This window comes from Prunus dulcis, chromosome 6, assembly GCF_902201215.1.
Source record: "Prunus dulcis chromosome 6, ALMONDv2, whole genome shotgun sequence".
Lineage (NCBI taxonomy): Eukaryota > Viridiplantae > Streptophyta > Magnoliopsida > Rosales > Rosaceae > Prunus > Prunus dulcis.
Window position 1 is genome coordinate 5616254 of NC_047655.1, and position 13938 is coordinate 5630191.

The following is a 13938-nucleotide window of genomic DNA, read 5'->3' on the forward strand; positions in this document are numbered from 1 at the left end:
TCTCTCTCTCTCTCTCTATCTCTCTCTAAAACTCCCTCTCTGACTACGAGAGACGACCCAAGACCCTGCTCTCATTTTGCAGTCCCCTCCCTCTGCCTTAAGCCCAGACTTTGCAGAACCAAAAACCTTCTGAAACGCTGCGTTTCAGCTGAGATCGGCGAAGACGAGCTATGGAGAAAGACAAAGTCGCTCTGGTGCAGAGCCTGATCGACCTAGTCAACGAAATAGCTTCGATCTCCGACTACAGGTGCACGGTCAAGAAGCAGTACTGTAATTTGGCGAGGAGGTTGAAGCTGCTGACGCCAATGTTCGAGGAGATTAGGGATAGCAAGGAGGCGGTTCCTGGGGAGACTCTGAAGGCCTTGCTTTCCTTCGTGGAGGCTCTGGAATCGGCTAAGGACTTGCTCAGAATCGGAAGCGAAAGCAGCAAGATTTACCTGGTGTGTGCGTATCATTCGATTCTCTTTTTCAGTCGTCCTTACATTTTTTGTTTGTGTGCGTTTGATTATTGGCCTCGATGATTTTGTTGTTTTGATTTTTTTGATTTTTTTTTTCTGTTTGGTTACTGAGAAAATGCGGGAAGGTGAAGGAAAATATTTTATTATTATTGAATTTGATACTGCTCTATTTGTTGCTTCCACTGGATTATTGACTAAATTGTTTGTTACTCGCTATTGACTGCTGTGGAAGCAATCAAAGTAATAGCATACTAACTTCAGATTAACAAAACAGTTGTGTTAGGCTTTGCTAAATTGGAATTCTAGTTTTAGTTAAAAGTTTCAAGGGTTCCAAATTTTTGCTATAATTGAGATTTATAGTTCTAATTTGTTATCAATTGCTACATTCTCAGCAATCAAATGTTTAAAAAAAAAAAAATAATAATAAAAAAAATGGTTCCAATAATTGAAGTTCATTGCTGCTTTCCAGTGCTTAGTTTTTCCTAAAATTAAGTGATACTAGTTAAGTTTAATTCGTTTGTTTGGAAATTTTCGCACTGAATTGAATTGTGGCTTCTTTAATATTTAGGCGAGGAAGACTTGAGTGAAGTTGTTGGATAATTAAAGTAACGAAATAATTTTATATATGTTTACCATTTTGAGACTCAGCAGAAAGTTCCCAAACAGATTCCTTAACAAAAAATTCTTAGTCTTTTATTTGGGTGCAGTTACATCTTTGTTTTGGTGAAAGTTTTATTTGATTTTGGGGATTTTTCATATCTCTGATTAGCAGCAAGCCCAAGTAGAATTTCATGCTTAAAAATCTCAATGAAAAGTTTCTCTTTGTATGAATAGAATGTATTTGCATTAGTTTTTAGGGTGTCCCCTTTCATGTCTGGGGTTTGAGATGTTCCTATTATTCTTTCATGGGTCCTTATAGTTCGGTCCTTTTTGTCTCCATCAGTTTTATTAACTGTATCAAGATATAGTACTTAAGCATTGTTGTGTCTCTTGTTATGGTTTAGGCTTTTGTCTGTCTTCATGGCTTCACCTACTGAGATGAGTGGTTTTTGTATTAAGATTTAGGTGGTTGTGAATGGAATTGTCAGGTCAGAATGGAATTTCACTGGTTGGTAGTCAGAAGTGGGAATCCATATTTTTGTGTGGAATATCCTTGGTTGTTTGGTATCATGTACTTGGTAGAAGGTTCCTTCTTGCATTTCTGAGAGTGATGGTACTATAACTAAGTCAACAAGATTTCGGTTGTTCTTGGTCTTGCTTTTATTTGCTGAGGAACTTTGGTAGTTGATGTTACACCACTTTTGGGGAAGATATTCAAAGTAGTTTGTGGGCGAGAGATGAACATATTGAATTTAGCAGTTCTTGAAAACCACCACTTATGGGCATTATCTTCTGGGGCTTGCTAGAATTTTCTGATTATATGTACACCAAAATTTTGATTTCTTTAGCGTGTTCTAGCTGTTAATTTCCTGCGTGGTGTTAAGGTTTCTGTATGAATGATGATTCTACCACAGTTTCACAAAAGTGTTACTACTTAATTTTGGGAAGAAAAGAGAAAAACATGCAGCTTCCCTCAGCTGTGTAATGAGCTATCTTCCGGCTTGAAAAAGGCTGCATAAAAATAAGACAGAACAGTGTTTTGATGGTTTCTTCGTGTGCTTCGAGGAACTTAGTACCATAGTATAAAATGCCCACTAACTGTTGAAAAGGGCTATGTGGAGCTTTGAGAGTGAATATGATTTATTGTCAGGAATAGTACCGCATGCTACAGGGGATAAATATCTAGACATGGTTTATGATGAATTGGAGTTACCATCTCTCCTTTATGTTTCTGAATGTCGTCTCAATCTCTCTTGCTCCCTATCTTGTTTTTTGGTCATTGTTATTCTCCCTGTTACTAAAAATAAAGAAGCAAATTGATACACATCTTGATCCTAAGATTTCCTAGCAATGGCTGAAATATAGTGAATATGGGTTCGAGGATTGATATTATTTTATAGATTCAGATGAGAAGGGAATAAGATGGCTAAAAATATCATGTTTTGAAACACAATTTACATAAATTGGCTAAAACAAACTGGGAGTGTTCCCAGACTCTCAGTATAAGTGGTTGAGATTTGAACTTCAATTTCAGAAAAAAATTTGTTAACCATGTCTTAGTTAATAATGTGGATAGGAATACTGAATTACAGTGAAGATTGATGCGAAACATGCCTGTGTGAGTAGACTATTTCATATTATAAACTCTGAGGTGTTTTGTGTCATATGGTCTATTTGTCAATGTGCTTTTGTTTTCCGTACTTTGCATGGGTGGGGTCTGTTGAATGTTCCCTGTTTTTCATTGTTAAAGGTTTTTTATAATTAACTCAGCCTTAGATTTTAAAAAAAACTACTAAGATTGCTTCAAAGTTCAAACTTCTAGTCATATGATACCTTGATTCTCTCTGTCTCTGTCTCTGTCTCTGTCTCTGTCTCTCATGAACCTTTTCACCCTGCAGGTCCTGGAAAGGGAGCAAATTATGAAGAAGTTCCATGAGGTGACATCTCAGTTGGAACAAGCTTTAAGTGGAATTTCCTATGAAAATCTTGACATATCAGATGAAGTCAAGGAACAGGTATATATTCATCATTGAACAATCCTGTAATTGTTTTGGGATGTGATAACCAGGGATCACAATGTAATAGTTGTTTTTTTGTTTTCTTTTTCTGGATATGGCTTCACATGTTTACTTTGGAATCCTTGTCCTATAGAAGCTGACATTATAATGAGATGCCAGATTCTTCCTTTCAGAATTCTTGAAGTATTTTCTTTAAAGTTTATTTAAACATCTTTAGATTGCATGTGCACAGACACACACACAGACATTTAACCATACTATGACGTGCAAAACTTATATATATGTGGTACAACAAGAATTTGAGTAGGTCCCGATTCAGAGCTCCTAAATTTATTTGTTATATTATATTTGAGATTTTTCAGTTTTAAATATATTCTTTAACTGTATCATTCATCCAGGTTGAACTAGTTCTTGCTCAGTTCAGAAGAGCCAATGGAAGGTTTGATTCACCAGATGTTGAGCTCTTTGAGGATCTCTTATCCCTTTACAGTAGAAATGATGCAGCAACAGATCCAGCTGTCCTAAAAAGATTGGTTGAAAAGTTAGAATTGGCAGGGATAGCTGAACTTACACAAGAGTCACTAGCCTTGCATGAGATGGTTACTTCCAGTGGTGGGGATCCTGGAGAGAGCATCGAGAAGATGTCAATGCTACTGAAAAAAATTAAGGATTTTGTACAAACAGAAAATCCCGACTTGGATGCTCCTGCAACAGAAAAGAATATATTAGCAAGTTGCAGTGGACAAGCATCTACTGACAAAAATCACAAGGTTCCCCCAGTTATTCCAGATGATTTTCGCTGTCCAATATCATTGGAGTTAATGAAGGACCCCGTCATTGTTTCAACCGGGCAGGTATATGCTTGCTCTTTGACACCCACAACTCAATTGTTCCTTTTTTCTTATTCCTTCATGTTTCATTGGATGTTATTAGATGTTTTTCTCCATTCCATTTTCTGTCGTATGGCTATCCGATGTCAATAACATGTTTCCACGTTCCTGTAGAAAATTGTTATATTGAAATTTGTTTGCTACATTGTATCCTGCTGTTGGGTCAATGATTCGCCCATTTGAGATCAGCCTGGTTGTCTTCTGTTAGTTCCTTCATATGGTTTGTCAGAACAAAACCAAAACTTTTTTATTACGAGCTTGAAAAGATGTCACAAAGACTGGATACTTGTATTCCTATATATGGGGTTAATTTTTTATGAATACATTTGAAGTCCATGCCCCGGGACACAATCCAATTTAAAAGATCTTGTTTCCACTGCTGCAGACCTATGAACGTTCCTGTATTGAAAAGTGGCTTGAAGCAGGGCATGGGACATGTCCGAAAACGCAACAGAACCTCTCTAATACCACCCTCACACCGAACTATGCTTTACGTAGTCTCATAGCCCAGTGGTGTGAGGCAAATGGCATTGAACCACCAAAAAGACCCAATGCTCGACTTAATAAAACTGCATCTGCCTGCTCGCCTGCAGAACGTACTAAGATCGAAATTCTCCTCCGCAAGCTGACGTCAGCAAACCCCGAAGACCAGAGGTCTGCTGCGGGTGAAATCCGGCTTCTTGCCAAGCGCAATGCAGATAATCGTGTGGCTATTGCGGAAGCTGGTGCAATCCCCCGGCTTGTTGTCCTTCTTTCAACCCCAGACTCCCGCACCCAGGAGCATGCTGTGACAGCACTTCTCAACCTTTCCATATGTGAGGATAACAAAGGAAGCATCATATCCTGTGGAGCAGTTCCTGGTATTGTTCATGTTCTCAAGAATGGAGGCATGGAAGCTCGGGAAAATGCAGCTGCGACCCTTTTCAGCCTTTCTGTTGTTGATGAAAATAAAGTTAGAATTGGTGCTTCGGGAGCCATTCCACCACTTGTAACATTGCTAAGTGAAGGTACTCAAAGAGGAAAGAAGGATGCTGCTACAGCACTTTTTAACTTGTGCATTTATCAAGGGAACAAGGGGAAGGCAGTAAGGGCTGGTGTTGTTTCGACACTAATGCAGCTGCTGACAGAGCCTGGAGGTGGAATGGTGGATGAGGCACTAGCCATTCTAGCAATACTGGCCAGTCATCCTGAAGGGAAATCAGCCATTGGAGCTGCCGAGGCAGTGCCAGTTTTGGTTGAAGTTATTGGTACTGGATCTCCCCGAAACAGAGAAAATGCAGCTGCAGTTTTGGTGCATCTTTGTTCCGGAGACCAACAACATATAGTAGAGGCTCAGGAACTTGGGGTGATGGGTTCATTAATGGAGTTGGCACAAAATGGCACAGATAGAGGCAAGAGAAAGGCTGCACAGTTGCTTGAGCGAATAAATCGGTTTGTTGAGCAGCAGACACAGCAGGCTCAGGCACAAGCCAAGGCTCAATCCGAGACTGAGACCCAGCAGTCACAGCCACCACCCTTCACAACAAATGCTGTTGACAGCTGATAGTTTATTTATTTATTTTATTTGTTCACTTTCTATTTGCTTGGTTTCTTTTGTTCTTTTCAAGTCAAAAGAAGCGGCTTTGCTTTGGCAGGGGGAGGTGGAAGATCACCTTCCAAGTCTGTAAGTTATTCATTTTATTTGTGTGGGATGAGACTATACTTTCAGGGGTTCTTTATAAAGAGCATCAATGGGTAGGGGGGTTAAAAAGAAAAAACAAAAGGAAAGAAGGGCTGAGATATATATCTGACATTTGTGTGAAAATTGTACCATTGTAACATGTACGACTGTAATCATCCTCAGTTTTTAGTGAAGAGATGTTGCCTGTATTGAATCCAAAACATATTGGTCTGAGAGATCAAAGTTACATATATTGAAATTCAAAGCTTCAAACATCCACAGATATGTACAATTTTCACATTCAATGAGGGACTCTTTTTTGTTTTGTTTTTTGTTCTTTTGTTTCTGCTGAAGATATGTTGATTCATTTCCCCCCTTTCTTTGTGTATTAGGTAACTTGAAGGGCAGTGACATGAGGAAATTTTATGGTTTCATTGTCACTCGATGTCACTAATCCATGTGATATGACAGAATATGGAAAACATTTTTATACTTTAGGGTAATACTATGTGACCGTATTACGATGAAACCGAAAACTTTGTCAGTGCCGTGCCCGTGGCTTAACCTGGGACGGACCTTAAAGTCAAAGGTTAGGCATGTTACTCGGATTTTGTTACCAAGTTGTTCCTGCTAATACACTATAAGAATGAGAGTTCCTAATCCGAGCCACAAAAGAAATGGACTGATTCTGTCCTAATCAGACCCATTTAGCAAATTTCAATCCGGAAATAATATTTTGGTGGTTCTGAAATCTGAATGGTGTTGTCTAGTCTGAGAGCTTTATCTGGCTCACGCAAAATGTTGAGTCTGATAGGGCTAATAAGGCTAATAACAGTTCTCATGGTGATCTAGACTGATTTTGCTTAAAAAGTTGTAGCTTTTGGATTTTGATTGGAAAGCCTTTTGCCACTCTTTCTTCAAGGGGTATGTGAAATCAGGCTATGATAGGAGCCAGCAGTATGTGTATAATTTGCACAAAAACAGCTTGGAAGAGAAGGGTGTCTCAAAAACTCATATACAATAAAATCTCAAAAAACGATTTCGTGTGAAATCCTTAGTATTTTTTCTTTTTTTTTAGTCGCTACAAAATCAACAATTCCATGAGCCTGGGCTTCTGTTGCTGAAATAAAAACATTTTTTTTTCCATTTCTTCGAATACAACCCATAAGGGTTTGCCATCTCAAGATATTTTATATCTTTTTTTCAATATGTGATATTAGAATCCAACTTATCTTATTCACCGAGTATGAAAGTCTCTGGTTTGCCATTGTTTGGGCGATTTGGCATCTGTCATATCACATGGCATATGCTTGACAAACATTTGATTGAACATTGCTTGTTTTTTTTTATATAAAAAAAAAAAACTCTAAAGAGGATTGGGATTATCAAAAAAGTTGCCTTTCTGACATACTACTTGTCAGCAAAAATATTTTTGCTCACTACCCTTAATTGGTGATAATTATTATCAAAATGTTAATTGTTGTTGAATCTGTTTAATTTTTTATTTTCGTGTATGACAGATAGATTAAATCTCACGCATTCAATAATAATTAACGTAATAGTAATGATTGTGAGATTTATTGAATACGTTTAATTTTTGAAATTCATGTGGCAGGTAGATTAAAAACACACTCATTCAACAATAATTAAAGTAGCGATAATGACCGTGAGATATAAGAGAACTTAAACACATGATGAAGATGAGAGAAAGTAATTGTCAGTGACATAATCTAACAAGATTTGTAATTCTAAAGAATCATCTCACTGGGATTGAGATCGCTGAGTTTATAAGTAGCACTCCAACATGCACAAATTGTTTGAATTCCAACTTGGAAGAAAAAGAAAAATTCGAAGACCAAAGTAACTACCATTTTGATCAACATCTAACAAAAGATCAGTACAAGATAATAGAAGATGATGCATGAAGTAGCTCCATCACAGAAAACCATGCTGAATCATAGGGGGCGATGATGTGACATGATACTAACATGTCACTTGAACCAATTGAAATTCAGATGAGTGGTTTCAAAAAAGTGAAAACTAAATATGCAAAAACCCAAATGATTTGTGACAAAAGTAACTTGCCACATGTTTTGTATACATATAGTATACCTACACATATAATGGGTTGTATCATAACATATGTATCTCAAAGTAACTTAATACCGATGCATTATGCATATGATATTATGGTCCCTTAGGAAAATATGGGACCACTGAATTTACTTTTTCAGATTGAATGCATGGAAGCTAATCTTAAATTTATAAAGACCCGAGTTAAAAATTTAAGTTCAGATGCAAATATGCATCTCTTAGCTAGATTGTATAATCAATCGGAGAAAAGAATGAGAGATCAAGAGATCATGCTAGTAAAGTACTTTGTTAATTTTTTTTTTTTTTTTGGATGAATGCTAGTAAAGTACTTTGATGAGACATCAAATCACATATATTATGACTCTTAGTTTTAGAAAGATGATGACAATTTTAGTTCTTGTGTTTATGAGTTTGGCCTTAATATCGTAAGTGTTACTTGAATTTTTCCAAAATAGACGAGAGTAGTGTTCTTATGCATAATGTCTTGATGTTTAGGCTTCCATCATTTTCTTTCGAGTTACATTATATTAGAAGTGCTGAACTTGCATACCAGAGGTCTTAGAGGTTCGAATCTCCATGGCATCAGTTGTGTGTGTGTGAGAAACCCTATTCTTTGTAGTTTAGACTATCGCTTGTGCTAAAAAAAAAAAAAACAAAGAAGAAGAAGAAGAAGTGCTCAAATCCTTGATCAATTGTCCAACTCCTCACTACTTGGCTGGCTAACACTTTTCAATTCAAACTCTCTATACAAATCTCAAACATTTAACCCTATATTTCAGAAAGCTATAAGGTTGCAAGTAAATATTATCAACCGTAAGAGAGTATATATTATAGCAATCCCAACTAATGTGACGTAGCACAAGTAAGACTCAAACTGAATATGCAGGTTGCAAGTAATTATTAACTAAAAATCTATGAAAAAGCTATAAGTTTAATGGCCCAGATTCCAGAACGTGTATCAGTGATACTGCACAAAACGCTCAAAAAGAAGGTGAAGAAGCAGAAATGTAAAAAGAAATGCAAAATTAAACATGGACCCATTTGGAAGAAGAAGAAGATCAGAAGGTGATAAAGAGGAATAAAGTGAAAAAGAAAAAAATAAAACGCAGGCCCATCTCTGCTTCAACAAACATAAACACTTAACACTGGAGACAGAGAAAGAGAGAGCAAAAAGCAGCGAATAGAAAAAACTAACAATCAGAGAGAGAGAGAGAGAGAGAGAGAGAGAGAGCATATATTTCACGTTTATCAAAGTGTGGGTCAACAAAATGAACATCCATAACATAGAGGGTCTTGGATTTCCGAGCCATATGCTTTGCTTTTGAATAAGGCTTTGAAGCCTTTGATTGCTCTTCCAGCGGTTGTCGTACCTCTCAGTCTCTCAGGCTCATCACCAACAACAGCAACCATTCCTCTTTTATTTCTTTGCTTTCCCTTTTGCCTTCTTTGACGCCCATATGCAGAATGCATGCACATTTTCGACTCACAATAACTGTTTTCACTGTCCACGTCCCATGACCAAACTCATCAAATATCAAGTAGAGAGAGAGAGAGAGAGAGAGAGAGAGAGAGAGAGAGTGTGTGTGTGTGTGTGTGTGTGTCTGCTTTAATTTTTTGCTTCTGGCATTCTGGTTTGATTGCTTTATTCGTCCGTTGCTTGGCAGCCTTGGTTCTTGCAAAAGCAAATCCTTGATTCCTTCTCTTTTTCATAAGATGACCAACCCTTTCTGGCTTACAATACTAATATGTAATTATTACATCGATCTCCGAAGAGATCAACAATACACACATATATCTTTCTATTCTAACGTGACAAAGTTTTATAATTTTTTTGACCCAATTTAAAAGGATGAGACACTGGGGGACCATGTTTGATTTTTAAAGTAGCAACAGTAAACACTGTAAATAAAGTGTTAAAAAAAGACGCATTTGCACTCAAAATCCTGTGTTCGATCACTTATAAGAAAAAGGCAATGATATATTATAGAGTTCTTTTGACCTATATAGCTAGGGTTTTATCATATATAGCTCTTGCATGATGCAGCATTCTCTACCAAAAATTTAGAATACTTGTTGCTCACTTGGATTTGGTTGAGATGCTAAATACTTGCATGCATGGTTTTTAGTGGGATTTTTGGCGTTTTCTCACAATTTCCCTTCAAAGTCGTCAACTTTCACTTTCACCCATGTAAAACAAATAAGTACTACCACTGATCTTATCGTTCTTATTATTATTGAAAAATCATTATACACAGTACTGTTTTGTATGTATAATGATGATGCTCTCTCTGATCTCTTTCTCTCTCTTCCCATCTGTCTCTCTGACTTAAAATCTAAATGTAGTAAACATGTTTTCCTTTGGAGGTGAAAACTGAAAACACATTAACACCTCAGTGAATCTCATAAAAACATGAGACAAGAAGCTTTCTTGGAATTCAAATTTGGCCAGATTTAGAGGAATTGGGGAAAACAGGGAAGTGGAGTCAGTGTCGACCCTCTCTCGATCAAGTCTTGATGACACATCGATCTTTTCCTACATTAACTTGCGAGAGAGAGGAGAGAGAGAGAGGGAGGGAGGGAGACACCATTGAAGAGGATGCTGGTGAAGGACTTAATAAAGGCAACTCTTTTCAGGGCAATGGTGGAATGTGGATCAACTTCCTCAACAAAGTACTTTAAAAACTAAATGAGAGAGACAGAGAGAGACTTGCAATTAATGCACCACTGCAGGGACATAATAAATTAAGCTATACAGAATCTCTACATATATAAAGTATAAACTTCAATCTCCTCTTGATTCATGTACATATATATATACATATAATTTTGAAAAACATACTCTTCTTTAATTAATCGATATGCAGCTTTTGTCAAGTGGTGTTCCATGAAGATCGTACGAACAAAAACACATACGTGGAGCCACATGTTCCAGCCACAGATTTTCATAGAATATCACTTACTAATTTCAAGCCAAAGTACCCTATTGTTTTCATAGTAAATCAAACGATAGAAATGGTGCGGATTGAATTTTCTCATTGTGATGCATGCAATTGGTACTATTAATGCATGTGGGTGAAGAAGATATGAGAGATATACGATGAAATGAATTTTTTTCAAAAGGAGTACCATTGATGATCAGCTCATAGTGGCAGATACAAACCCATATGGTACATACACACACCATACATTAGTTAACACACGATACATAAGTACTCAAAACAAGAAAGAAAGAAAAAAAGCAAATAAATACAAATCAGAAAGACTACCATTTCTTAGTTATTGGATCCATATATCCACCTCTAATCATCATCAAGGATGACAAGGGCTCGTGCATCCATCTTAATTATACACTGGTTTAATTTCTGGCTTGGAAAACTTACAAGAGATGGCTTGTGGAAGAAGAGTTGAGGCCTGATAAATCTGTCCACGCATTCAAATTGCCAGTACCCCAGAACTGATTATTGTTGTTTTCAGAAATATTAGTACCCAAAGAAGGTCTTGTCAAACTAAGCCCACGATTGTCTTCAACTTTCACTGGAGGGGGCAGGTGATCACCAGTATTATTAACCCTAGAATTATTAGCAGCCATAGGATCAGTCGGTGCTTGATGATGATGATGAACTCCTTGATCAGCAGTTTGAAATTGGTATAAACCTGTTGAGGGTGATGAATCAAACCCAGAACCACCCAAGAATGGAATTTGCTGCAAATTCATATTGCGCCACTGGTTATCTCCTCCTAATATTCCACCATTTAAATTGTTAATATTATTGCCTCCTATCTGATGAAATTGGAACCCCATATGATGGTGGTGATCAGTCTGTCCCTGCTGGATCTCATTGAAGTTTAATCCCATGTTCCCAGCTCCACCATAACGTCCAAGACTTTGGATTGTTGAGGCCAGAAATGGCAGGGATTGATGAGTTGGCGGTGGCAGTTGTGACAAATGAGTATCAATCATATGATGATCAGATGAGTTGGAACCTGTTTGAATATGATCGGTACTTGTGGCTGCTGGAGATTTGGACCTGCTGCTGCTACTGCTGTTGCTTTTGCTTTTCTTGTTTCGGCGACATCCTCCTCCGACTGGAACATTCCTTAGGGCACCTCCTCGGGTCCAGTAACGCCGACATGTCTTGCAGAAGTGGCGAGGCTGAGAGAGGCTGTAGTTATTGAAGTAGCAAAACTTGGTGTTGGTGGACTCACACCTCGGACACTTGAGGGCGGTTTCTGGCTGTGGAATCTTTGCCATACGGGCTCGATCAGACATCGAACTGGGTCTGATGGAGCCCAGGCCACCACCACCAGTACTCCCTTGGCCACCGACATGAGTGAGTGGCGGCAGAGGCAGCGGTGGAAGCTCGAGTGGGTTTTCATTTCCAGTAGTAGTACTTCCCAGTGGATGATGATTTGGTTGCTGCAAGATAATAAAAATCCAAAGTAACTATGAGTTAAGCATAAGGAACATATATTTCTGGTATATTCACAAAGAGATATATATCACGAAGGAATAGGAATAAATATATCTTTTGAATTTGCTTTTTTTTTGTTCTTCCCTTTTCTGTTTTGGTGAAGATAGAAGGTGTTGATGGAAAAACTGGAGCTAGAGAAAACCTCACCTGGTGCCAATTGGGAGGATCTAAATAGACTGGAATAGATGAGAAAACCATGGTGTTTGATCTTTATTTCTTTTATAAAGTTTGATGGGTCTTTAGGAAATATGGTGGTGGAGAATCATACCAAGGGAATACCAGAGCCAAGAAAGGAAGGAAGAAAGAAAGAAAGAAAGAAAGAAAGAAAGAGAAAAGAGAAAGCAAAGAGAGGAGGAAAGCAAGGGAGAGGCTTTTGTATATTTTTGCTTTTATTCCCTCATTCTCATCTCTTTTTGTTTTATTATATATTTAGGGTTTTGAGTGGACGAAATTTCTTCGCATTTAAGCTTTCTTTTGAGATGCTGCGGACTGTGATTTAATTAGTGCTAAAAAAAAGCTACTTGCTGCCTGGCTCATGCAAGGAAGAGAGAGAATGAGAGAGAAAGAGAGAGAGATAGAGAACGTGGCACAGTAAAGCAAATTACAAATCACCATCTATTTGGCCCATGGTGGTGGGATCGCCACCCCCAAGTGAAGTCATCAAATTAATCCTGATTAGGAGTTGTACGGAATAATTAATATTAATTATGGCATTAATCCTTTTACCAACATGACTAATTTGCCATGGTAACTAACTCACCGTTGCCCTTAATCAATTGGTATCAAGTGTGTTGTGTATAACTAACTCACCGTTGCCCTTAATCAATTGGTATCAAGTGGTAATCTTTTTTTACTTTGTTAGAAGAGATCATCAGTTGAAGCGATAGCTTTTCAATTAGTACTCTTTTTATTTTATCATGCAGCACCATCAATGTAATTGAAAAACTGATGAGTGCACCTTTGAGAAAGTCTCGTGGGGAAACTCTAGTTTGCAAAATCTATAAACTTAAAAAGAACACTTAAGACTGTGTTTGGTTTGGGAATTGTGAGTGCTTCCAAGTAATCGTTTTCTTTGTTCGGTTGAAATAGATAAAATTATTTTTTCGGGTTTATAAATTCGTAACAAATAATGTAATAATTAGATAATATAAAGTGCGTTAAAAGATGATCGAATAAGAGAAACATATGAATTCATAAGTGAGACACACAATTACAAGAAAAATGTTAAAACTCACATGTGAGAGAAAATGTCACATAAAAAGGAATTTTTTTAATGAACTGTTATTAAACTCTTAACCAAGAAGGAATGTTGACGATGTACAGTGATTATGAAAAAGAAGTATGGGTGGGACGAAGGGGATGCTAAAAGTGTGAACCACATCCACATCCTAACCTAAGATTATTATATGCTAAAAAAAAACCACCACAAATTAAAGGTGCTAAATGTTATTTTTCTTCATCTTCTTCTTCTATACTTTCGTTAAAAAAAAAAATTTATAAATTCATATTAATTCCAAAACATGCTAAATTACTGTGATAGATAAGACTCCTTTTCTTTCTAAGCAGTCAATTACGACAGACCATCGATAAAGAAAAAATCTTTAGCGTGCCCCAAATTTTATCCATCTTTATGGCCTTTTAAGCATCACAAAATCTTCAAGTTGTCTCGCAACTTTAATGCCTAACTCATCATATAATTTATGAAAACAAAAGAGAACATCCATCAAAGTGTCTGTATAATTAATT

At 37.2% G+C, this 13938-nt stretch overlaps 2 protein-coding genes across 3 annotated transcripts; one reads left to right on the forward strand and one right to left on the reverse strand.

The window, feature by feature from the left end:
* On the forward strand, positions 1–5951 carry LOC117630826 (U-box domain-containing protein 13-like). 2 transcript variants are annotated; one of them, XM_034363622.1, is made up of 4 exons: positions 1–440; positions 2957–3073; positions 3475–3930; positions 4352–5951. In XM_034363622.1, the coding sequence occupies exons 1-4, from the start codon at positions 171–173 to the stop codon at positions 5507–5509; spliced, it is 2001 nt and encodes a 666-aa protein (XP_034219513.1). In that variant the 5' UTR covers positions 1–170; the 3' UTR covers positions 5510–5951. The 2 variants fall into 2 exon arrangements, with proteins under 2 accessions (XP_034219513.1, XP_034219512.1); XM_034363621.1 differs by having other exon boundaries at positions 46–444.
* Positions 5952–10813: 4862 nt separating this feature from the next.
* Positions 10814–12602, reverse strand: LOC117631399 (dof zinc finger protein DOF2.4-like). Its single transcript, XM_034364531.1, has 2 exons — positions 12340–12602; positions 10814–12137 (listed from the first exon to the last, which is right to left on the reverse strand). Exons 1-2 carry the CDS (start codon positions 12388–12390, stop codon positions 11097–11099), a joined length of 1092 nt encoding a protein of 363 aa, XP_034220422.1. The 5' UTR covers positions 12391–12602; the 3' UTR covers positions 10814–11096.
* Positions 12603–13938: the final 1336 nt, after the last annotated feature.

Bases quoted from the DNA above. Each gene is read 5' to 3' on its own strand.
- LOC117631399 (XM_034364531.1), bottom strand. From the start codon at position 12,390: ATGGTTTTCTCATCTATTCCAGTCTATTTAGATCCTCCCAATTGGCAC. The intron at 12,138-12,339 runs GTGAGGTTTTCT...ATTATCTTGCAG, and splicing joins ATCCTCCCAATTGGCACCAG to CAACCAAATCATCATCCACT.
- LOC117630826 (XM_034363622.1), top strand. From the start codon at position 171: ATGGAGAAAGACAAAGTCGCTCTGGTGCAGAGCCTGATCGACCTAGTC. The intron at 441-2,956 runs GTGTGTGCGTAT...TTCACCCTGCAG, and splicing joins AAAGCAGCAAGATTTACCTG to GTCCTGGAAAGGGAGCAAAT. The intron at 3,931-4,351 runs GTATATGCTTGC...CCACTGCTGCAG, and splicing joins TCATTGTTTCAACCGGGCAG to ACCTATGAACGTTCCTGTAT.